The sequence below is a fragment of the Vombatus ursinus genome, unplaced genomic scaffold (assembly GCF_900497805.2).
Source record: "Vombatus ursinus unplaced genomic scaffold, bare-nosed wombat genome assembly UNPS02014839.1, whole genome shotgun sequence".
NCBI classification, from domain to species: Eukaryota; Metazoa; Chordata; class Mammalia; order Diprotodontia; family Vombatidae; genus Vombatus; species Vombatus ursinus.
In genome coordinates, this window is record NW_020954617.1 from 4,271,429 (window position 1) to 4,297,222 (window position 25,794).

The window sequence follows — 25,794 nt, forward strand, 5'->3', positions numbered from 1 at the left end:
ACACACACACACACACACACACACACACACACACACACACACACACAGAGTCTGTCCCATATATCTTAATGCAAATATATTTGAGGGGCAGCATATACAAGAAGCAATGTGGTATAAGGAGAGACAGCCAAAATTAGAATCTAGAAGACCTATGTTGGAGTCCTGCCTCTGACATATACTAGCTATGCCAAGATAAACAAATCATTTAACCCTCTGAGTGCCTCAGGCAACTCTGAAAAGACTAAATTACAGATGAGCCGCTGATCTACACCAGTGGAAAAAATTTCCACACAGTGTTAACTAGAAAAAAATCAAATGGAGACTAATCAAAAAAGACTGACCTGATAATTGGAGGAAAAAAAACTAAGAGGGCAATTTTATTTTTTTCTGAAATTATTTTTAACTTCAAGCTAATAATGTTTTAATGCACAAAACTACAGGGTATGAATAACTCCAAAATGCACACATGAAGATTTTAGTGAAAGAAACTTACTGTCATCCATCTGGAGACTTGGAGGGCAGTAGAATTTTTTATGAGTAATTAAATTTGGTAATCCTCTGAAGAGACTGCGACATAATTTACACTCAAAAATTGTGTCCACATCTCTTAATAAAATGTGTTTTAGTTGTTTAGTTCCTGAGGGAAGAAAGAAAAATGAAATTTAAATGCACACCTCAAAATTAGGTAAGAAATGATGATAAATAAAAAATAAAGTATTACATGAAACCAAAAACAAATACAGGCACAATATCATGAGTGTCCCATTATCTAAGTCCTAAGCAAAACTATGCTTTTCATTCAGTTATATGAATGGCTTCTAAAAATTAAGGTTCCTTTCCTGGTTACGATTTACTTGCCAGGAGGTGCCAAGAGGCACTGGAAATATTAGAGAATCCATCATTCAAATGCTATATCAAAAAGGTAGAATCAAATAAGCCATGCATCTCAGGTGCTTGTTAATTTTTTTTTTTAACAAGAATAAATTAGGGTGACAAAGGTGAGCCCTCTCCCGCTCCCAACAGTATGGTTCTACAGTTCTTGGAACAGACAAGTTGATGGATAACTTTAATTTGAAACCCTGAACTTAATTTGTGAACTCAGCTCCCTCAATATAAAAACTGAAATAATACTGACCTACTTTATACAGATGCTATAGGAGAAAACTACAATTGTCCTGCTGTGCGACATCTAGGGTCTACGTGTTAAGATATTTCAAATTCTAGGCAAGTAAGCATTTCTATGGTGTACTAAAAACATTTTCAAAGATATCAACAGAATATACTTTTGCTACATTTCTCACAGAACTTATATTTCTCATAAAACAAATCACAGGGGTTATAAAGGCTTGTGATTGCATTAAAAATACCCTAGCACTGACATTAATTATCAAAATGCTTTAAAATCACTAGTCATTCCTTAAAATGTCACTATAAATGGATGATCAGTAACATCTCTATGTCTAATGTTAAAAGACACAGTGTAGTAAAATAAATGTGTTTGAACTGAAAAGATCTCATTAACAGTCATCTAATCCAAGAGCTCTTAATCATTTTTGTGTCATGGACCATTTTTGACAGTCTGGTGAAGACTATGGACCCCTTCTCACAATAATGTTCTTAAATGAATAAAATAAAATACATAAGATTACAAAGGAAATTAATCCTATTGAAATTATTTATCAAAACATTTTTTTCTCAAATTAAGATCTACTTTAATCCTAATTCCTCTTTATACAGATGATGAAAGTGAGGCCCAGGAAAGTTAAGGTCAAACAACTAGATAATGACAGAGTAGATAGTATAATTCAGACCTCTCATTCCCAGTCTGATTTATTTCCTAGAAATCAAGAGATCTAGGTTTACATCCTAATTCCAGCATAAACTAGTAGAATGACTTAAGAAGTTATGTGATCACTATGCCTTAGTTTATTTATCTGCAAATAAGGAAAACAAAACACACACCTCTTATATGAACTCTAGGGGTATAAATAAAAATACATGAGAAGTGCTTTGAGCTCTTTAGACAAAGACATTACATAATAATATAAAACTAAGGCCCAAGAAAAAAAAGAGCATGGAATAAACCGGAAAAGATCACCCTAACTACAAATGCCTTGCTTGCTCCTTTGTTAGACTACCTCTCTATGAATTCTGAAGCATAAATTTAGAAAGAAAATTCCAAACTCCTAATTTGAGGCTAAACCAGACCACATGTATTCTTTACCATGATATATAACTGCCCAACAACTCATGTGGTGAAGAGGCAGTATTGGAGACCATAAACACTACTCTGGTGATGCTCCTTTGGCTAAATGCCTTTGGTTTCCCTCTCTGATTGACTCATCCTAACAACAGTCAAAAATGCTCTCTCAGGTTATGCTGAGGACCAGGAGGATTCCTCCAGTAAGAAAGGAATCATATCACATTCCCAACTCAAAACTGAAACAAGACTAGACTTCTAGAACCAATCAAAAAGTTCAATATGATTTTTTTAAAGGAGATTTTAAAAATATATAAATTTTAAAAATTATATAATTACATATATATAAGCCAGAATCAGGTTCAACAGAGTAAAAAAATGGCAAATAACATAAACTGGAAAACATAAGAATGATTTAGTATATCTACAAATAATATAAAGATACAGTAGGGGAATATTAATTTATGCAAAGAAATTACTATATCCCTACGTGTAAAGTTTCCCCCTTTTCTCACTTCACCATAGGATAACCTTAAGCCCAGCCAAGAATTAAAATTCAAGCTTTCATTTGACTCAACGATAGAGCTGATATTTAGAAAATAATGCATTTCATACCAAGAAGCAAACATCTGTATTTTCTAATGCTTTTATTACACTCATTATTAAATAGAGTTAGTCAAACAAGATGTTCCCTGATTTTATTACTTGGTACTTTAATTGGCAAATTGGAGTTTTGAAGACAACCTTTAGAAATTATCTATGCTGAACTGTACATTTTGGTATGGTCTGGTTTGAAGTATTTCGAAAACTTAAAAGCACTATAGAAATGTTATTACTTTTCAAGTATAGAAACAGTTGCTATTATCTACTTCATCATAAAAATTGAAAAAATTTATATACACACACACTCGAAGGGAGTGACTGTAAATATAAATATATACATACATATAAATTTACATACATATGTATATAAATTTATATACATATTTATGCATTATATGGTATATATATTCGTCATATATATGTGTGCACATATGTATACACACACACATTTGTGAATTTCTATTTATTCCCTTAGTTGGTGGCATTAATCTGAGTTAACTATCTTTCAGGATATAACATTTTGTACGACCTGAGCTAATGTTTTCTGATTCACATTTTCACATACACCAGTTCACCCACAGATAGGGCTCTGATACATAAAATCCCAGAACCTCATCCTTGGTTACTCTGTATCATTACATGATGGTAACAATATATATATGTGTGTATGTGTAATAGGTAACAACAATCAAAAGATCTTTCCAAGAAAAAATCCAGGGACCAGTCTTACATTATCAGGCTCATAATCTGACACAACATTAATACCCAGCTGTTTTCTGCCAGACAAGCTAGCTTTGTTTCTTTATACTTCATCTGACATTATGTTGCTGAGACAGACAGTAGAACTCATTTGACAGATATCAGTTATTGTGGCTTCACCAATAACAATTTTTTAATTGGTATGCTAGTTTGCCTGTTGTGTGACCTCCATCTTCTTTAGGAGGCCTGTTAAGCCACGAATGATATAATGACTTTGCTAAGGAATGCATAATCCTTTTCTCATGCCCTTGTGAGCTTCTGCTTTCAAGGCACAGTATAAAAGTTATTTTTAAAGTGATCATCCTTAGAACTTAAGCAGATACTCTAAGAGGTATAGAGTAAAATAAAAGCATAACAAATTATTAAAAATGTGTTCTACAACCAGCATATAGATATATTTTTCAAAACCATTAACTGGACAAAATATCTTTTATTCAGTAAGTTTTTATAAAAAATGACTGCCCTCTCAGACAAACTGTCCTCATATAAAGTACATTCTGAGAATCATTTTTTAAACACAAAAAGGTTTCTCCTGCAAAAATGTATTGTCAAATGATAATTAATACACCTAATATTTTCAACTTACAGTGTATCAAAAATAGTACACAACATTTCAGGACAGAAGGCAGGGTCCCAGTCAAGCTACGCAAGATGGAAGACCAACAGAAGCAAGATATATACATTTTGTTCAGCAGGCAATAAAAGCTTATTATACATTACAACAAGCATCTGAATCCATTAGGAAATATTTAAAAGTTAAAAACAAAAAACACAAGGTGTAGTTGAAAGACCAATGGACTAGGAAGCCAGCAAGTCTCAGCTCTGTGCTTACCTTGAGCAACTTACTTTACCTCTCAGAGCCTCAATTTCTTCTTCTATGAAACAGGAATAATACCTGGCCTGCCTACTCCAGTGTTGTTGGGAGAATCAAAAAGACAACACATAGCAGGTACTTAATAATTGTTTGAATGAAATTAAATAAATGTATATCAAAGTGGTGTTAAGGCACTGTGCAAAGTACTATGATAAAAATCAGGTCTTAAAAATATCTTATAGACTAGCATTTTGAACAATTTTTGTAGATATCTCATTGCACATAGAAATAAGGATTCACTGGACCCATTCATTACAGTAGTGACATCCTCCTCTTCTCCACAGATAACACAGAATCACTCAGATAAGATGCCATGAAACAACTCTAGTCAATTGGACTGTAATCTTGAGGCCAAGGACTTTTTTTGCCTTTCTCTTCCTAGCACACAGTACCTGGCACATAGCAGGTGTTTAATAAACGTTTGTTGACTACTGGCAGAATAAAATAGTTTGAAGTCTTAATTTAAATTTTTGTTCAAAACACTAGTAAAGTTTATCTTAAATGGCTTGTTCCTGTGGGGATACTAGCTCTTTTATAAATCAGTCTTAAGGGACTCCAGCTAAAGCAGCCTGTAGCCAAATTTAACATTTTTTTTTTACTTGCTATGTGCAAAAAGCATTGTGCTAGGCACTGGGAGAGGTATAAAATTTAAAAGAACTTGATTGGTCTCTGCCTCATGCCTGTTACAACTGAATACAGACATACAGAGATAGATAAAAATAACTATAAAATAATATACAAGGAACAAATAAATAAAACTATGAAATAATATATAAGAGAAATACAGTGAAAGGGTGAAAATATTATTATAGAAGGGGGGCATCAGTGCAAAGAGGAGCTTATGAAAGATTTCATGAATATAGTGGAAGTAAATATTAAATGACATGTCACTCTCTAAATTTCAAGTAATACCTATCTACCTCTACAGTCAGCAGTTAAATTTCCTCAGATTTCAAACCAGGAAGGAAAAAAGTTTCCATCTCTACAGAGAAGAAAACCACTTCCTTCTTACTGAAGCAAAGATAGGTCTATCTTTGTTTAGAGTTTTTTGTCTGCTTGTTTAGAGGAAGGGGTGATATAACAAAAGCTAAGTAATGAAAATAGAAACACAAATTAAAGACTTTTTCTGATTAAATGAACAACAGGAAAAGTCAGAGAAGACTATTCATTAGCAGAGATTCCTAATCTTTTTTGTGTCATGGAACTTTTTGGCAGTCAGATAAAGCCTATGGACCCCTTTTGATTTTAAATGCATAAAATAAAATACATAGGAATACAAAGAAAACCAACTATACTGAAATAAAGATACAATTGTTTTATCCATCCAAGTTCACAGATCCCCTTTAAATCTATCTGGGGTTCCTGAACCCCAGGTTAAGAATATCTGTATTAAAAGATGGCAGATGAAGATTGGCAAATGAAAAACAGAAAACTGACTTGAATCTGATCAAATGAATTACTAACATTATTCTAACCAAGCCCTTTGAATAAGATTTAAGAACTCAAATACTTGAAATGATTAAGGATCAGTCAGAAAGATATAAAGTTATATTTAGGCCTTTGTTTTCTTTAAAAGTTGACTTTAAAGGTACAATCCTTTAATTGGGATTCTTAACCTGTGACCTGTGAACTTTTCATATACACATACATATATACACACATATATGGGGCATGCATGCATGTACATACATACATATGCTTCGTGTATATGCACATACATGCATGTGTATACATATATATACACACATGGAGTGATAACTGTATTTTAATATAATTGGTTTCTTTGTAATTCTATGTAGTTTATTGTATACATTTAACAACATTACTCTGTGAAAGGATCACCAGACTGCCGAACAAGTCCGTGACATAAAAAACGTTAATGTCTAAGTTTTTGTTCTGAATTTTAAAAATTCTATTTCTGCCTTTAAGTAAAGAAAAAGTTTTATCGATATCTCAAGCAAAACACACCTTCTACTGATTCAGACCACATGGTCATGACTAACTTATGATAGCTTACCCTAATAGCAGGTTCTGTTCTTTAAAGTGGTGAAAATCTCTTGAAAGTTGAATCTGCAAACCTAAACTTAAAGTAATGACAATGGCAAACATCACAGTTATTCTCTTCATTCTTCCCTACCATACTACTTTAGGGAAAAAAAAAGCTACTTGTTATTTATTGAGCTTAATCTTTTCATGGACTCATAAAACAAGGATTCTTTTATCCATGCCACCCTTTAAAGGTCATCTTTATTAGAGGGCTTTGCACCAGACCTAGGAATCAACCCTAAAATACAAAAGTATGTTTTTGGATTGATTCCTGGTTGTTTTTGGAGCTGGATTTTTTTTTCCCCTTCAAAAGGTGAAAAATTCAACAAAAAAGAAGGAAAAAAGTCAACACATATTACTATAAAGAAATGGTTCTCAACTTCAAGTCAAGAGTTAAGTTAGAGTTGTAAGATCCTCTGAAAATACTCAAAATAAGAGCTAGGCATATCTGACTACAATTCCTCTTCCAGCACCCCTCAAGTACATGCTGGGTGCAGAGCCCAAAGCCAAGCTGCAGCAACTGTGGTAGCAGTTTAAAAAAAAAAAGTCCCAACAGATGTCCTAACTCAGTGGTGTTATCTGGCATTTCAGACTTCTCTTCAAGTTATAACAGAAAATCACAAACATAACTGAGTGAAATGACCTGCAAATTCCAGTAAGAATGTAGAAAAAGCAGGACCACAAGATTTTACATCTGAAAGCTGTCTTCCAGATCTACACCTTACAGTTTAGGGATCATCTAATTACCAAGACCCTCATTTCACAGATTTTGAAACCAAGACACAGAGAGATTGTGACTTGTCCAAGGATACATGTTGGCAGCAATCAGGAATAAGCCTAGGTCTTGTGAATCCACATATAATGCTCTTTCCACTATATCACACTGCCTCTACTAGAGTCTAAATTGAAACACTAGTCACCACAGGTTGTTAGTATCCAGAATCCATTTAACCTTTTCAACTTGCTAAGACTTGTCAGAGCCCTTGAGAACCCACGGTCACCTCCAAATCACAATGAGGAAATGGAATAGGACTTTAGTGAGAGAAAGACTTTACATAATTTTCAAAAATTAAAAGGGATGATATCAATTTCATATGCTATTCAACTCCTATCATTTGAAGGACTGGGGAGAAAACAATATGGTTTGGGAGAAAGGACAGTGAGAAGACCTGAAATGCTGGTATCCTAAATTTAAAAAAAAAAAACAAAAAACTAACTGGCTCATAGACTACAAAGCAGTTAATAAGCATATAACATCCAACTCTAGAAATCACTTTGTGTCGAGAGTTGGAGGACTTACCTACAAAAAAATTTCTTTCCTAGATCTGGGAATACCCTCCTAGTAAAATCAAAAGGTTTCACAGGAAACTAAACAAAGCTCTTGATACATCATGATTTCTGCATTTGGCTATTATATGCCTATTTTTAAGGAAAGTCTCTTAGATATTTTAACTTTTAGATAGCTAGAGTTCTTTGATGCAATCAAGGTTATTTTAAGTACTATTATCATACATATGTCCTGCCTGTACCAAAAATTGAACGTATAACCACAGAGAAGTCAAAGGGTCCCTTAATTAGATATCTAAATAATGAGTTAATAGTAACACTTCAACCCTAAAGATTTTACATGCTGAACATATGGCAAACAACTTTTTATTCAAAAACTCAACTGAACTTAACCCAAATATAACAAGCACCTATTAAGAATAGGCGGCACTGTAATAACTATAGTACAGGCTTTTCTTGCAAGGACTTCACAACCTAATAAGGGAAAGACATGCATAAATATAAATAAATAGCATAGAAGGACAAATATCTTAAGTACAAAGTACAAGTCTACATATCTCACATAGTTCCATAGATGTCTCAAACTCAACATGTCCAAAACAGAACTCATTCTCTTTTCCCCAAACCCACCACTCTTCTGAATTCCCCAACTTCTATAAAGAGTACTACCATTCCTTCAGTCTACCAGGCTCACAACTTCAGTGTTATCCCTGCCTTCTCACTCTCCCCCATTCCACACGATACATTCAGTTGCCAAATCTTGTGATTTCTACTCCTCAATGTCTCACATCCAACTTCCTTCTCGCCATTCACAAGGCCACAATCTAGACATAATCTGAGACATAATCTATGTCTCATCCCCTCTCATTTGGACTATTATAACAGTCTCTTAACTACTTTCCCTACAAGTCTCTCCCCTTATGAAATCCCATCTTCCAAACAGCTACAAAAGTAGTTTTCCTAAAGAGCAAATCTAACCACATCACTCCCTACTAAGTAAACTCCAATTGTTCCCTTTTGCCTTTAAAATCAAATATAAATTCCTCTATCACTAAAAGTCCTTCACAACCTTCACATTATTCTCCTCCCTGAACTCTATGGTCCAGCCAAACTGGCCTTGCTGCTGATCTTCATAAACAGTACTCCATCTCCCAGTCTTTACACTAGCTGTCCCCCTGCCTGGAATGCACTCCCTCTTCACCTCAGTGCCTTTTAGTATCCCTGTTCCTTCAAGCCTCAGATCAAACACTACCTGTTACATGAAGGCTCTGCTAATTCCCTTTCCCTCCAGAAACTAGTATTCTTCCTCCCTAAAATATCCTTTTAAAAATGTATTTTGTATCTTTTCCAAATATATTGATGTACACATTCTCTCTCCTCATAAAATGTAAGCTCTTTATGAGGGTCAGGGACTATTTTATTTTTTCATGATATCCTTAGCATCCAACATAGTGCCTGATGTAATAGGCATTTGAAGAATGTTGATTTTTTTTTTGACTGATTGACAGACAAAGTGCTAGCACAAATTTGAGGAGAGAAAGATCATTTTCACTTGGAGAGGAATAGAGGAGCCAGTGAAGGTATCATGGAGGAGATAGCATCTAAACTGGGGCTGTGAATGAAGAGATTTCAAAAGATAAGGGAGTTGGTACATTATAAGCATAGTAGACAGCATAAGCAAAAGAAGGGAACCGTAGAAGATAGGACAAAGATGAGGGAAGGGAGAATGGTTGAGGTTCAGTTTTGTTAGAACTATATCTGTATGAAGAGGAGTAGTATGAGATGAGGATGAAAAAGTTACTTCAAATGGGATTATAGTAGGCTTTGAACTGACAAAAGCAGGCATTTAGTCTACTTTTCAAATAAAGTGCAATGTGATGCATAAAGAAGATTCAATATCAGAATGCCTGGATTTCAATCAATCAATATTTATTAAGGCAATGTGTTAAGCACTGGAGAGATTTAAAAAAAAAGCAAAGGACAGCCCCTGCCCTCAAGAAGTTTACAATCTAATGTGGGAGACAACATACAAACCAAAACAAGGAATATACAGGATAAATAAGAATGAGGGAAGGCACTGGATTTAAGAGGGGTTGCAGAAGGTTGCCTGTGGAAAGTGAGATTTCAGTTGGAATTCAAAGGAAGCCAGGGAGGTCAACAGTTGAGGCAGAAGAGCTGGAGTATTCCACATATGTGGGACAGGCAGAGAAAATGCCTGGAGCCAAGAGATGAAGTGTCTTGTTTGTAAAACAGCCAAGGGGCCAGTGCCACTATATTGAATACGTTATGGCAGAAAGTAAGATATAAGAAGACTGAAAAGGTAGGAGGGGACTGGATGATAGAGGGCTTTGAACATGAAACAGAACATTTTGTATTTGCTCCTGGATGCAATAGGAAGCCACTGGAGTGTACCGAACAGGGGAGAACACGATGAGACCCGTGCTTTAGCAAAATCACTTTAGTGCCTCAATGGAGAACAGACTGGAGGTGGGAGAGACTTGAGGCAGGCAAGTCCACCAACAGGCTATTGCAATAATCCAGGCTTGAGATGGGGCCTGCACCAGAGTGGTAAGAGCGTAAGAGGAGAGAAAAGGGCAGATTTGAGAGAGACTGCAAAGGTGAAATCAACAGGCTTTGGCAACAGACTGGCTACAGTGAGAGACAGTGAAGAATCGAGGATGACTCCTACCTAGGTGGTGAGCCTGAGGGACTGGGAGGATGGTAAGTAACAGGGAAGGGAAGGGGGGCAGAATTTAAGGGGTAAGATAATGAGTTCTGTTTTGGACATGTTTAAAATGTCTACTGGACATCTAGTTTGAGATGGCTGAAAGACATCTGGAGATGCAAGATTGGAGGTAACAGATAGATTGAGGAAAGATGGGTAGATTTTTAAATTATCAGCATAACATGGAAGCTGATGACATCAGTAAGTGAAACAGTATAGAGGAGAAGAGAAGAGGGCCTGGGACAGAACCCTGAGGGATAACTACAGTTAGAGGATGTGATCTGGAGGGGGATCCAGTAAAGGAGACAGAGTGCTCAGATAGACAGGAGGAGAATCAGGAGAGAATGGTGTCCTGAAATCTAGAAAGAAGAGAATATCAAGGAGGAATAATCAACAGTGTTTAATAGAAATACAAGAGAATGAGAATGGAGGAAAGGTCATTAGATATGGTATCTAAGATATCATTAGTAACTTTGGAGAGAGCAGTTTCAGTGGAATGAAAAGGTCAGAAAGATTGTAAGGGGTTCAGAAAGTGAAAACAAAGAAAGTAAGGGCAACTGTTCTTGACAGCCTTTCCAAGGAGTTTAGCTATAAAGGGCAAAAGGGATATAGAACAATAGTTAGTGGGGGGGGGGGGGGGGGTGTAGAAGACTCAAGTGAGAGTTTTTGCAGAATAGGGAAGATATTGGCATGTTTGCAGGCAGTAGGAAGTGAGGAAGTAGATAGAGACTGAAAATAAGTGAAAGAGTGGGGATGGGATGACAGAGGGGACAATCTGTTAGAGGAGGAGGGATGGAGTAGGATTACTTGAACAAGTAGAGGGGTTAGCCTTGGTAAGAAATAAGACCACATCATCCTGTGAGACCGGGATGAAAAAGGAGAGTGTCAGAAGGTATGTGAGGGGGACAGGAGGAAAGGAGTTCACAGCAAACGGCCTCAATTTTTTTCTGTAAAATAAGAGGCAACGTTCTCAGCTGAGACATTGGGAGGAGGGGGGGAATAATGGGAGGCTTGAGGAGGGATGAAAAGTTTTGGAAGAACCTCTGTGAAAAGTGAGAAAGTGAGTTAAGGGAGGTATACATAGGTTTGCCTAGTAGCACCAAGGGCCCAGTTGACATTTATGTAACACAAATTTGTAGTGGATCCTGTCAGAATGATGATTTTCTCCACCTCTATTCAGCATTATTTGTGTAAGAGCACAAAGGGTGGGAGTGGTTCAAGGCTAAGATGTGACAAGGGAGCAAGGGATTCAAGAGGAGAACAGGGAAGAGATGAACCAGCTTACCAAGGAGTCAAGGTGGGGAAAGAGGAGAGAGTGACTGGTGCATAAGAGATGACCTGGGAGAGAACTGATCAAGGGATTTCTCACATGATCTTGGACAAATTACTTAACCATTATGCCTTAGCTTCTTCATCTGTATAATAAAGATAATAATACTTCTTTGTGAGGAAAAGTACTTTGCAAACTACAAAGTTTCCCCCTTTTTCCAAATATTTCTAATTCATAGACCATTTACTGCTTCTTAGCAAATTCACGAGATGTTAGGCAAGGACTGAAAGGGCAGGTCAAATTCAGTCCAAACAATTCCAATTAAAACTCCAATAACTTCAGTACGAGATTTAGAAGGAAGTATGTTTAAAACAGTTAAAAATATGTTTTAAATAAAGTTTAAAGAAGAAAAAATATTGCCTAAAAGGAGATTCTACCTAAATATCCAGTAACAGGGGAATGACTAAATAATTTGTGGTAAATTAAGATCATGGAATACCATGACAATTAATATCAAAAAAATATGAACAATACATAGAAATTAAAAGACATTAATGAAATAATAATGCAAAGCAAAAAAAAAGTGGAACCAGATGACTACTGTAAGAATTAACCATAACCAAAATTTTCTTTAATGAAAGAGAACAGACATACAAACGCCATGAGAAATTAAAGGAGTCACTGAAAAACAGCTATGATACTATATTTGTTGAAATTATCTAAAATGTAAATAGTTACCAAGCAATATAAACTGGTTTTGTTGATGTCCGATGTTGAGTTTATAATTAAAAAATATTTTAAAGGCAGTTATGGGAATAGGCATGGAGCTATGCTAAGGTTATGGAATTTCACAGATGTAGACCTGGAAAACCAGACTAGGAAAGCCAAAATATGGCTAGAAACAAAGTATAGGAACAAGAGAAAGGAACGTCCCTATCTCAAAAAATACGTATGAGACAAAGAGCCAGACGAAATAGTGAACCAGTTGTCAGGCACCAATAGTCAGGTATCATGGAGTAGGCGGGAGCCAGTACTCAAGACAACAGTGAGTCAAAAGCCTGTCAGGCAAAAAGAAGTCTGAAAGTACTTAAATAACAGAGGTCAAGAAAGATTGAAATATTAAATGCAAGGGAAAGCACTCAAAGCAGAAACTAAAAGTTGAGGTAAAATTGTAGGTCAGTCTGTGGTGGCAAAGAATTGGAAACTGAGAGGATGCCCTTCAATTGGGGGATGGCTGAACAAGTTGTGGTATATAAATGTAATAGAATACTATTGTGCTATAAGAAATGATGAGCAAGCAGACTTCAGAAAAACCAGGAAAGACTTGTATGGACTGATGTTGAGTAAAGGGAGCAGAACCAGGAGAATTTTGTACACAGTAACAGCCATGTTGTGTGATGACTAACTAACTATGGGAGCTAGAAATTTTGGGGTCCAAAGTAAAAATTACTGAACATTCCTTTTGATCTCTGTAACTGGCACCTCCCTTTCCTCTATCTTTAGTACCTTTTTCCTAGATGCCACTACTGTTTTGTTTTTTTTTTTGCTCCCATACAAATACAGATACATAACTATATAAAATCATGTGAAAAACATCAGGAAGCATGAAGTCTCTCAAAATCAAGATACATAAAGAACTTATTTTTAAACTTCTCTACTTCACAGATATATTGATGAAAAATATTTATATTCAAATATATGCAAATTAAACCACAGTTAAAGGAAAAACCTCCAAAGATTATTCAACTACTTAAGAAAACCAAAGGGAAAAAAGTATAACAACACACTGTGCCTTACAGCTCTAGAAAATTTCAGTCCTCAGTTCACAATCACCTTTGTGAGAAATATGACAAACTATTAAAAAAAAGTGTTAACTTGGAAGTTGAGAATCTTGGATTTGAAATCGCCTCAGACATTTATAATCAGTGTGATCATAGGCAAGTCACTTAACTTTTCAAAGTGTCAGTATGTTCATCTGTAAAATGGGGATAATAACGATTCTTGTACTACCTGTCTCACAGAATTATGATGAAAAAAAGCACTTTGCAAAAACCAAAACACTATATCAATGTGAGCAATTATTATTTGTGAATAAATCTATAAATCAACTGATAGATTCCTCCAAAACCCAAATTCTGTTTTCTGTACCACACAGCCTAATTCTGAATCGCCTAATGTCAACTGATATGTGCTAAGGGAAAACAAATTACAGTATTCAGCATTTTCAATACTGGCCTAAGAAAACAAAACAAAAATTAACAGTAATGATAATAATAAGTCAGAAGCCTGAACCTATAGGGTGGGAGTGACAGGGGAGTCAACTCATGAATTCCAAAGGTAAGTAAGAGACTGTGTAGATTATCTACTCTGTAGTTTGTCATCTTTAGGTAGTCTCTGGTTGGCCCTACAGATAAAAGATGGGTGTGTGCATATAAATATAAAGATGCATGCACATACAGAGTATACCAAGAAGACAGCAGTTTTCTCATGTTGAAATTGTTTCAAAAAGAAAAAAAAATGGTACTTTTACTAAAGGTGCTTAGTGAAAGTATCTATAACAGGATTTCAAGTATGAATTAACTTTAAAATCTATTCTACACCATTTGAATAAATAACACAAAGAACAAAATCAGTATAAAATGACCTTGCTTGCTCATTTAGAATCGGGAAGAAAAAGTTAAGAAAATTATAGATGAAGACAATGGTTAACCCTTTGCCTTATTTCCATGGAACAACTAACAAGTCAAAGAATAGATTACATGTTTCATATTTCAGGGAGCTGAAAGAAAATCCTATTATGAAATCTGGACACCTTTTGTTACACTAGAAATTTCTTGTGTATTATTCTAAATAAATGGAACAGTGCTCAAAGACTTAATATTAATACTTTCATTTTAACATTATGTGTTTAACCAGATTTGACACACAAATCATTAACACAGAGCATAATCCTTGTAAGGTAGAGAATGTAATATAGGTTACTTCTGTAAGGTGATAGGAACCTAGTAAATACTAAATACTTGAGTATATTTGACTCCCAAATGCTAGGGTTTAAGAACTGCACATCTTCCTGTGAAAGCTTAAGTTTTTTCCTGATCCTCCAAGCTGCTCATGCCTGCCCCCAAAAAATTACTTGTTATTTCTTTTGTATAGACTTAGATGTGTACAAGTTATTGCCTCCCAAAAGAAATGTAAACTACTTGACATAGGCTGTTTCATTTTGATCTTTATATCCTCAATGCCTGGTGCATAGTAGGCACTTAATAAATACTTGCTGAATGATCTAGAGACTCAAGATAAATATTCTCAGGAATAAAACTTATAAATGAGCATGGATCAATGAAAAATAAATAGCTTCCAGTAAACTGCCTTTTTCTAGAGGTTCCTTAAGATTGAAAATTCTTTCCAATGATGACAAGATCTTTCAATTACGTAGTCCCAATGAATACTAAGTGCCAATTCAGTTTTTCAGGCATATACATTCATATCTGTCAGTATACATATTACCTATACTGAAAAGCTAAAATGTACCATCTAAAGTACCAAACAATCATCTTCAACTGGAAGATTTTCTATTATACTGTTCTAAATATATGCAGAACTGAAGAAAAGCTAATTTCTAGAAAAATCACCTTAAATTTTATCAATTTTCAAAAAGCATCTATGAAAATGAAAAGGTACCCTTTAAAGAAAAACAATATAAATTTTGACTTTTAAGAAAGTCATCTGTTTCTAAGTTTTTCTAGATTTGTTTCTGCCTCTTCCTACACAAATGTCAAGAAACATATCTTGAAACAAAGCAAATATTCATACCTGATCGAAAGCATTCAATAATTTGTTGAATGCCAGATTTGGAAGTCTGCAGTGGTTGCTGTAACAAAGGAGGATCTCCAGGTTCCAGAATATACACTGTATAAAAGATATCAATACCCACCCCATCCCCATAAAGAAATTAATATCATTTATATATTACAAGTGAAATATAACAATGCTTTAGATTTTAAACAAATGTATAGACATAATTATAATACAAATTATTATAATGCATATTACTCACAGAATGCTCTTTATAAGACAAAAACCAATATAATATGACTAAGTATTCTTCTCAATGGAAATGAGGAATTAAACTCAAAAACAAAAATTTACTTTTGACTTTGAGGTCTGATGATTCTTCTTTTCTTTTTTTTTTCTTTTTTTTTGCTAGGCAATGGGGTTAAATGACTTGCCCAGGGTCACACAAGCTAGTAAGTGTCAAGTGTCTAAGGCCACATTGGAACTCAGGTCCTCCTGACTACAAAGATGGTGCTCTATCTACTGGGCCACCTAGCTGCCCCTAGGTCTGACGATTCTTAACCTACATTTGTCTTGAAAGAATGAATGTTTATAACTGTATTTAATTTAAATCACATGATACCTCATGAGCCTAGAATCACTGACTCTCAAGGTTATCTGGTATAGCTTTCTGTTGACACCCATGCAAACCACAATTCTAAAACTCCAGACAGACATAGAGATGTTGCTTGTACTTCTAAAACCATTTAACAAAGCACATAGTGGAAAATGAACTGTAGTTGACAAAAAAATCTCACGAGCATCAGTCCCCTTTCTTATTTCCCTTCATACCCCAACCTGTCCCCATAACGTATTACCAATCAGTCTCCAAAGCTAACCAGGGCAGGGCTGCTTCAATGAGGAGGTACACCCACTGTCAGAGAACCTGAGCTTACAAAGTTTTAAGCTTTCCAATTAAGAGAACTGATTCCATTTCTGACTGCCTGGTGAACTACAAGTTCTGAAATTAATGTGAATAAACAGAATCCTCAGTAATCAAATGAAGATAAACCACACAAGGGAATCTATAATCAATTCAATTCTCCTAAGGAAGTAAAAATGTCCCAACTTTAACAAACATTTCTAAAACAAAAAAAAAAAAATAGAGAAATAATACAAGTTCTCCAAACTCTTGACATTACCTCATCTCTGCTACTACATGTGGCAAGTACCAAAGGTCAGAAATCTTTCTCATATATTATATTAGGAATGGACACTAAATGTCAAATATATAAAACAAAGCTAAAAATCAAAATAATCAATTTTTTCAAAGATGTTTTTTCCAGTTTTTCAAAGATTCAAAAATTTCAAAGACCTTTTTGCCATATTCATAAGAAGTAGTTGATAGCCGTACTCACTGAAAGAACTATTAAAAAAATAAAAATTCCACATAATTCTAAAGAACTAGGCATGTTTCAAAGGAGTATCTATAGGTAAATACAGTTCTAGAAAAAAATCTAAGGATATAAGAACAATTCTAGTAAAGAATAAAAGATAAGGGAAGGAAAGGGAAATTTCCACACGTTGGTACCCCTTTCTCAGGACACACAACTCCATCTAGGAGGCATATTCCAGAAATCTTTAGTAATTCCTTCAGAATAATAAACTCTACCCCCACAGCACAGCAAGAGATCCAAACCCAGAAACATGTTCTTCCTGAAGTGTTTCCCACCTCAGGAATTTTCCATATTTCTAAGGCAATTTCAAAGCTTGGCATATACACACACTCACATTAACATTTGGCCACAGATTCTTGAGTTAGTACTGCCATACATGGACACTATCCATGTAGAACAGTCTATGGAGTCATCACTAGGAAAAAAAAAGTTTCTCCTTCACCTGCAAACATACTCAAGTTTGTGAAAATATTTACTGCCACTCCCAAACCTGGAAAAGTTTATTTACTTGGTACCACTTATCTAGGTCCTCCCTCGTACACCTTTGTATCCCTTCCATGACAAGCAACAGACAGACATACTCAAATTATCTGTTCATCCTAGCTCAAAGCCAGCCACTTTCTCCCACTAAGAAACCCACACTCATAATTAATATCTTTACTCATGGCCCTGAAGTGCATCCTTCCAGGTACAGAAGCACACTAGAACAAGTTTCAACTGCAAGGCTATTTTCTTCCCTATCCCTATCAAGAATCCCTGAGATACTTATTCTTCAAAAACACAATCATATTTTACTTAAATCCTTCAAAAGAGCCATGATTTAATCTATATGGATACTGTAACCACTAATAAAGATTGCAACCCCTTTGCATACAAAAGAGTTTCATGAGTTGCTGTGGCCAACAAAAACAATCATATGGTGGCCAACCTGCTAATGACCTCTGAACTCAGAACGATATTCAAATGCTATGCCTACAATGAAAGCCTTTTGGATTAGTTAAGATCTGTCAGACAAAGCTCTCTGGTAGAACTCTTCAGGAATCCCGGGATAACTTCATGTCACAAAGTTCTGTCTATCTCAAGCAGCCTAAAACGATCCTCTTTACTCTTAAGACATTTATTCCCACCTCTAGCCTAACCCAAACATGTGCCTAGGAATACACAGTCCCCATCCATGGCTTCACTGATGGTCTATAAATTAATAAGGCACTCTCTAACCTCTAGAGAACAACCTTTCGGGAGAATCCAATCAGAATGTTTCAACCATCAATTCTTCCAAGACCTCTTCTGAAAACTACCACCAAAATACATTCTTCTCAACTTTGGGAAACTTTTGGGATCATTCTTACAGAAAACACCTTCCCCTGAAAAAATAACCAATGGATCACAATTAATCAACACCTACCCAGTCTTCTGCTTAACTAATATAAATTAATTTCCTCACATAAAAAAAAAATCTCAGAATTTTAGCAAAAACAAAGCAATAGGAACAATATCTAGCCTGAAGAGCACTTAAAGGTAATATCATAGAAAGCCTCTGTTAGTATTTTTTAAATTTACTACAATTCCTCCAATGATTTCTTGAATTTTCAAAGATAATCAAAGGTTTGGGTTCATGTTAAAATATTAAAAGGTAATTTTAGTATATTGTCATAAAAAATCCTTAAGTCCATGAAAAACTTTAATTATTAGAACACTGCAATTAAAGTAACCTCGCAAAACATATTTTCTATTTTAAAAACTGCTTCAATTTAGAGAATGATTTGAATTGTCTTCAAACATGAACTGGAATACAGGCTCAACATGCCTCAAATATATTGGTATTGTCTACTTCAAAAATTGACAAATTTTATTCTAATATTTTTCATACAGTAAATTTTTCCTCCCCAGGGTACTAAAACAACTGGCAGGTGTGATTACAGAGATACTGAAATATCACAGAAGACAAGAAAAGAGCCCATAGGATGAGATAAGGGGAAATGCTATCCTAACTTTAAAAAAAGGATAAAGAATGGAGTCTACAAACTAAAGACCAGTGACCTTAACTTGGAAGTCCTAACAAAATTCTAACCTATATTACTAATAAGATGATAAATGAACATCAACAAAAAGCTCATGTCAGACTAATAATTATTCCTCTCGGTAACAGAGTTAATAGACAGTACATCAGAAGAATGCTGTAGATTCAGTTTTATCTGAATTTTAGCAAAGCATTTAACAAAGATGAAGAGATGTGGACTAGTACAATTACATAAGTTCTAAGCTGGCTGATTGCCTAGACTCAAGTTGATGTCAACTTAGCAGTAGGTCTCTAGTGGAGGATACCAGGGATCTGTGCTAGGCTTTGTGTTATTTAACATTTTTATCAATGACTTGGCTAAAGGCATAGCTTTTCAAAACTTTTAATGAAACAAAGCTGAGGATAGTTAACACAACATATAACCATCAGATTCAAAAATATCTTGACAAGCCAGAACAATGGACCAAATCTAATAAAATTTAAAAGCAACTTAATTAAAGTATTACAATAGGCTTCAAAAAATTGACTTCATAGGTACAAGATGGGAAAGGTTAAACAGCAGTTCATCTGAAAAAAGTCTTGAGGTTTTTTAGTGGCCTATAGCCTCAATATGAGTCAACAGTGTGATAGGGAAGTCAACAATCTTATTGACTGCATGATAAGAGGCACAACATCCTGGATTACATTAGTCCCACTACACTCACATACTGGACTACCACGTTCAGGTCCCAGGCACCACATTTCAGAAAGAATATTGATAAATTGAAGAGGATTGTAAAAGACCTCAAGACAACATTGTAGGAAGATTAGTTTAAAGAACTAGGGATGTTTAGCCTTGAGAAAAGAAGACTTAGATGGCTCATGATAGTTATTTTCAACTATTTAAAGGGCTGTCATCTGCAGTAGGGATTAGACTTGTACTGCTTGGTCCCACAGAACAGAACTAGAAACAACATATGGGAGCTGCAGAAGACATAAATTTAAGAGATAAATTTTGATGTAAGGAAAAAAATTCCTGATGATCAGAGCCATGAAAAAGTGAAATGGACTGCCTTGGGAGAAAGTGGCTTCTCTCTCTCTGGATGTATTCCAGAAAAACCTGGATGACCATTTGTCAATATGCTGGAGAGGAAACTCTTGTTCTGGTACAGGGTGAACTATTGAACTAGATAGACTCTGAAGTTGCAACTCTAAGATTTTATGATTTCTAATTCACACAATACACAACGTGAATGGAACCTGAGAATATTTTAGGGTGCCTGGATATGGATTACAATGTTTTAGCCTCAGAAAACAATAAAGCTATTAAATAATGAATACAAAAAACTGGTTTCCCATTCTGAAATCGGCTATTTTATGCAAAAGACTAAGTAGTGGTAGTAGTAAAGTGACAGAAACAAAAAAGAAACCCAGTTCTCATTGTCATGAGCAGAAGCTGACCATAGAGATCCCTCCAAACAGGAAAATCTTTCCCATTACCATTTATTCCATTAAGCAAAAAAATCATTCAACGTAAGTGAACAGCACCACAATGAAACCTGGTACATTCAGGTAGTTAAAATATTACCACCACCACCAACCCAAATGCTCCAAATCTAAAAGCCTAAAGTGGTCCAGCAAACTGTCTATTGAGAACAGCATAAAGTACTGTGTATACTTAATTACTGAACAACTGAATGAATTTGGTAACACTTTTTCTTAATAATTTTTAAGGGAAAAATATTTATAGTCAAAGAGTGTACATTTCTGTGCATTCAAGCACAGGGAAGAAAAGCCTTTATTTTGAAAAAGTAAAAATGTTTATTCAGTGATTCTATTTTTAAGCCATACATATAAATGTCTATAAATAAATTAAACTTCACATGATTGTTCTAATGTAAGTAGAAACAACTGTCAAACAAATTTAGGTATCACCTTTTTAAAGTGAAAATGTAGCTAAAGGGCATCACTAGGTTGTTAAAAGCACTGAATCTCCCAGTTCGTAAGTTAAATCAAAAAGCCAACTTCTGTCAGATGAACATACACCAAAAATACTTAGGTATCCTAAATATATACAAAAAATGGATTTTAAAAAATTTACATAACAGAAGAGGATTTCTTAAAATAACAGAACCTGGGATTAGCCTAATCAGTCCAGAGCTCCATTTTTAAAAAGCATAACTTATAAGAAACTAGGTCTATATTCTATGCTCCTTTCACATAAACTTATCACATTCTTTTGATTTTTAAGAAGCCTAAAAGCAACAATCCGCAAAAAGATAAATGCAGTTTCTTCCTTTCCTTTCAGTTTAACATGCACAAGGGCATGGGGAATTACTCAAGCTGTCTTTGAAAGAAAAGGAAAAAGGACTGAGTGACTGATCTTTTGGAAATGATTTAATGTGGCACTTGGAGGATATTTTTTTAAGGAACCAAATGGGAAACCTCTGGCTTCTAAACAAGTCTTAGAACTCCATAGTTATTTTACACCAGGCAAATTGCAACTATTTCGAGCCAACTTCTTGGACAGAAGGTTAGGAAAGAGGAGGCAAGGTATGGACAGAGAAGCTATGCTAAAAGAGTCAAGGCAGCCTTATGAGAAGAAAGGATGGCCTATACCTGGTTCACAGCATCCATGATGATGGTGGTCAGTCTGACAGCACTTGTCCCTTAGAGGCATTTTCAGTGGGTGCGACCTACTTTCCTTCTACAGTTCGAAGCTCCTCATTGCGGCTCTTCTGCTGAAAAAAGCACAAGCCCAGTCACTCACCCTTAGCCTCCCAGGGAGCTGCAGCTGCGTTTTCCAGACGTGTCCACTTCCCGGTGCCTCCACCTCGCTCCCCCCTCCGTCCCCTTCAGACAAGCTCCATCCATCCTTACAAAGATGAGGAGCCCCCTCCCCTCCCCGGCGCCGCGGGGCAGCGCATAAGGGCCTCCCTTCTTTGCCAGGGGGCCAGGGAGGAAGGGAGGGACGGAAGCCCGGGGTGGGGAAGCAGGCGTGGAGCCTCAGCCAGGACGGAAAGGTGTCTCCTCTCTGTCCACAACCCCCGCTTCAGACGCATGGCTCTGGGGGTTGGGGGCGGAGGGCACGGAGTCAGCGACAGACGACAAGTCACGATAAAAAAATAAGATTGGTAATTTTAAAACGCAACCCAACTAGCTCCAACTTACTCAACCCCCGGGCTGGCGGGCGGAAAGCAGGCAGGCAGGCCGGATGGGCGGCCGCAGGACCAGCCTAGCGCGGGAGGCGACGGCCGGCACCTGGCACAGCCCCCCGCCGACCCCCGGCGGCGGGAGGCGGGAGGGAGCCGGGGCCTCCCTCACTCGCTCGCTCGCTCCCCACCCCCGCTCTCTCGCTCGCCCGCCCGCCCTGCGCCGCAACGCGCTGCGCTCCCAAAGAATCCCCGTCGCCGACGCGGAAGCGGCCGGCGCAGCTTACCCCGTCTCTCGGCGGGCCGGGGCCGCGGCGGTGGCGGCGGTAGTGGCGGCGGTGGTGGTGGTTCACGACGTCCCTCCGCGCAGTGGGGCCGGCCGGCGGGCGGGGGCGCGGGCGCCGGCAGTTGACAGGGGAACCGCCCCGACCGCCGCCCCTCTGGAGGCCCGGCCTGGAGTCGGAGGGAGCCGGGGAGCCCCCCGGCGACAGCAGCGGCGGGAGACCGGCGCCCCTTCACCTGCAGGGCTCTACTCTCTCTTCTGGGAAGGGGGGGGGCTGGGCTGGGGACGGGGGTTTTCCCCTCTCCCTTTGGGCCTTCTCTTTTTTCCTTTTTTTTTTTTTGAGGGGGCTGTTTGAAGGAACTTTATTGAGTCAGCCTGTCGCTGTCCCTCAAGCGGTCTTTCCCTTGACGAAGACGCGAGCAGCAGCCGCGGTGCAGATAGCCCGGGGGAAAGTGGGGAAGGGGGGGTAAGCCGAAGCTCCGAAGCCGACGACAGGGAGCTCAGAGGCAGACGGCTGACCCCGGACGGAGATGGGAAGAGGGCAGGAAGTGACAAACGCACGGAGGAGGGAGTAGGAGGGTGGCCGGCACTCCCGGGGCAGCGCGGCGTAGGGCGCATGCGTGGAGCCCACGTTTCGTTGGGCTGCTGGCGAGCGGGCGGGCGGCTGGGAGCTGGGCTGGCGAGGCGGGAGGGAGCTGTAGCGGGGCTAGTTTGGCGTGACTTCGGCTGCTGCCGTAGCTGGAGCACTCCAGGGCTACAAGGCGGTGAAAGGGGAGCGATTGATGCAGCTTCTCAGCGTCGCTCTGACGCTGTCTAGACTACCCACCTGTTTCCTACCCATACATAGTAAAATTAGGTTGATGAGAAAGAACGAGGAATACGTGTTTGTTAAATGAATGAATCTGGGCGGCCTTACTTCCCTAGGACTGTCTTACAAACCGAAGAAGAAAATGCAGGAAGGGGCTGAGGTGGAAGCCAAAACGATCTCGTGAACAAGCATGTGAGCTGGAATTAACCATAATTTCACAGCGACCGTTGGTGAATTTTTCTGATGAAGATTTGGCCAACTTCTAAACTTCAAAAGTTACGCAGCAGTATTAAAACCGACTCTTAGGAGCCAGAAATGTTTAGGGTTTGAGGGGAAAGGATATCCTCTCCCTTGACTACTATGACACTATGTCAGTCAAATGTTTTATTAAGCCCCTAATGTGTGCCGGACCCTGCACATAACTTCTGGAGACGAAAAAAAGAAAAAAAAAAAAAAACGCAAATGACAGTCCGACCCACTAATTCATCTGGCTTAGCTTCCTAATTCTCCTATCTTTTAAAGGAGTTTATACCCTCAAGATTCTGACTGTCCTTTCACTCCTACCGCTTATCACCTCTATACAGATGACTCAAATCTATCTCCAACCCCACCATCTCCCTAGAGTTCTCCAGTGCCACATTAATTTCCAACTGACTGATAGATATCTCTATCTGAATGTTCGGCCAGCACTTGAAACTCAAAATGTTTATTAACTGAACTTAGGTTATCTCCAAACCTGCTCTTCCCTGTGACTTCTCACTTTTTTTTTTCATGGTGCCATCATTCTCCCAGTCACCCAGGCTTATAAATTCAGTCGTCTTTGAATTTCAGTCATCCTTTTCCCTTAGCCCACACATCCAATCAGTTGCTTTGTTCTGTGTTTCCTGGCGAGAGGCAGGGTAACGTGCTGAATTTACAATTTAAGAACTGGGTTCAAATCCTACCTTAGAGATTCAATAGCTATGTGACACTGGGACTCTGAGTCTGACTCTGAGCCTCAGTTTCCCCATCTGTAAAATGAAGATAATAGCACCTACCTTACAGGATTGTTGTGAAGATCAGACGGCATAGTTATGTAAAGTACTATGTAAGTTTGTTAATATTCAGTGCTTCATGAATGGCCCTCACCTCTACTCCCGCTATAAAAAAACTAATTTAGGCCCTTATGACTTCTCACCTAGGCTATGGGTAATAGCCTCTCCTATATCTCCTCTTCAATCCATCTTAGACAATGTGACCCAAGTTTGATCTAACCACACCACTATGATGTTGTCCTTCATTTACTCAATAACCTGTGATTCCCCATTGACTATTTTTTTTTTGGTAATTTTTATTTTACACTTAAATACAGAGAAAAGAAAAATACATGAGAAAAGAAAAAAAAAACATTTGCCATGTACACAGCAGACCACAAGAAAGGATTCAATATAAAACAAATTTCCATTTCAAAAAACCTGTATAACTGCTACCCATTGCTTTCAACATTACCCATTTTTGCTTCCTTGTTGGTTTTCTTTTGATCTCTGCTGTGCACTTTTTACTTTGTCTTTTTCACTCCCTCACTCCCCACCCTAAAGAAGGCTACAATTAAGCATAGATAGATATAGATATGTATAAACATGAATATATGAAAATGTACACATATATACATATTCACTCATAACACATATATGTAAGACTATACTATGCTTATTTCCTCCTATCATCTGTTTCTCTTGAGGTCGATAGCATCTCCCTTCATAAGTCCAAGTCTTTCCATGTTTTTTCTAAATCAACCCGCTTATCTTCTATATCACAGCAATATTCCTTTCTGGATTCAAACAGCATCCTCCTTCATAGGATCTTTGCAGTTAATTTGAGTGTTTGTAATAGGAAGACTTGGTTGTTCATAGTTATTCTTAAAATGATAGTGTTGTTACTATATAGAATGTTCTCTTGGTTCTGCTCATTTTGCTCTTCATTATTTTGTGGCGGTCGCCATGCTTTTCTAAAATCATTGAGCTCATTATTTCTTATAGCAGGGTAATATGTCATCATGAATATTTACCACCATTTGTTTAGCTACCCCAATTGACGGGCATCCTCACAGTTCTTTGCCACTACAAAGAAAGCTGCTATAAATATTTTAGAACACATAAGTTCTTTTCCCATTTTCCCTAATCCCCTTGGGAAACAGACCTAATAATGCTATTGCTGGGTCAAAGGGAATAGGCAGTTTAATAACTCTTTGGGAATAATTCCAAATCTCTCTCCAAAATGGTTTCATCAGCTCACAGATCCATCAACAATGAATTAAGGTCCCAATTTTTCCACATCTCCTCCAACATTTATTGCTTTTCCCTTCTCTCATTTTAGCCAATCTGATAGGTGTAAAATGATATATTAAGGTTGTTTTAATTTGCATTTCTCTTATCAATAATGACTTAGAGCATTTTTTCATATGACTATATAAATTGTTTTGATTTCTTCATCAGAAAACTGCCTGTTCATATCCTTTGACCATTCACCAATTAGGCAATGACTCACCTTCTTATAGATTTGACAAAGTTCTTTATAT

The 25,794-nt window shown here is 37.3% G+C and overlaps 1 protein-coding gene across 5 annotated transcripts in view; it reads right to left on the bottom strand.

The window, feature by feature from the left end:
• The window catches only part of ZNF800 (zinc finger protein 800), a 30,907-nt gene extending 8,425 nt beyond the window's left edge, over positions 1–22,482 (bottom strand). For 2 of the 5 annotated variants that reach the window (XM_027840162.1, XM_027840159.1), the window contains exons 1-4: positions 22,434–22,480; positions 21,614–21,735; positions 15,578–15,673; positions 494–637 (exon numbers count right to left, since the gene is read on the bottom strand). In XM_027840162.1, coding sequence (XP_027695963.1) covers positions 494–637; positions 15,578–15,673; positions 21,614–21,674 — 301 coding nt within the window. In that variant the 5' untranslated portion in view covers positions 21,675–21,735; positions 22,434–22,480. Of the gene's footprint in view, positions 1–493; positions 638–15,577; positions 15,674–21,613; positions 21,736–22,165; positions 22,185–22,433 lie in introns of those variants that run through there. The other 3 variants (XM_027840160.1, XM_027840161.1, XM_027840163.1) reach the window with 3 other exon arrangements.
• Positions 22,483–25,794: the final 3,312 nt, after the last annotated feature.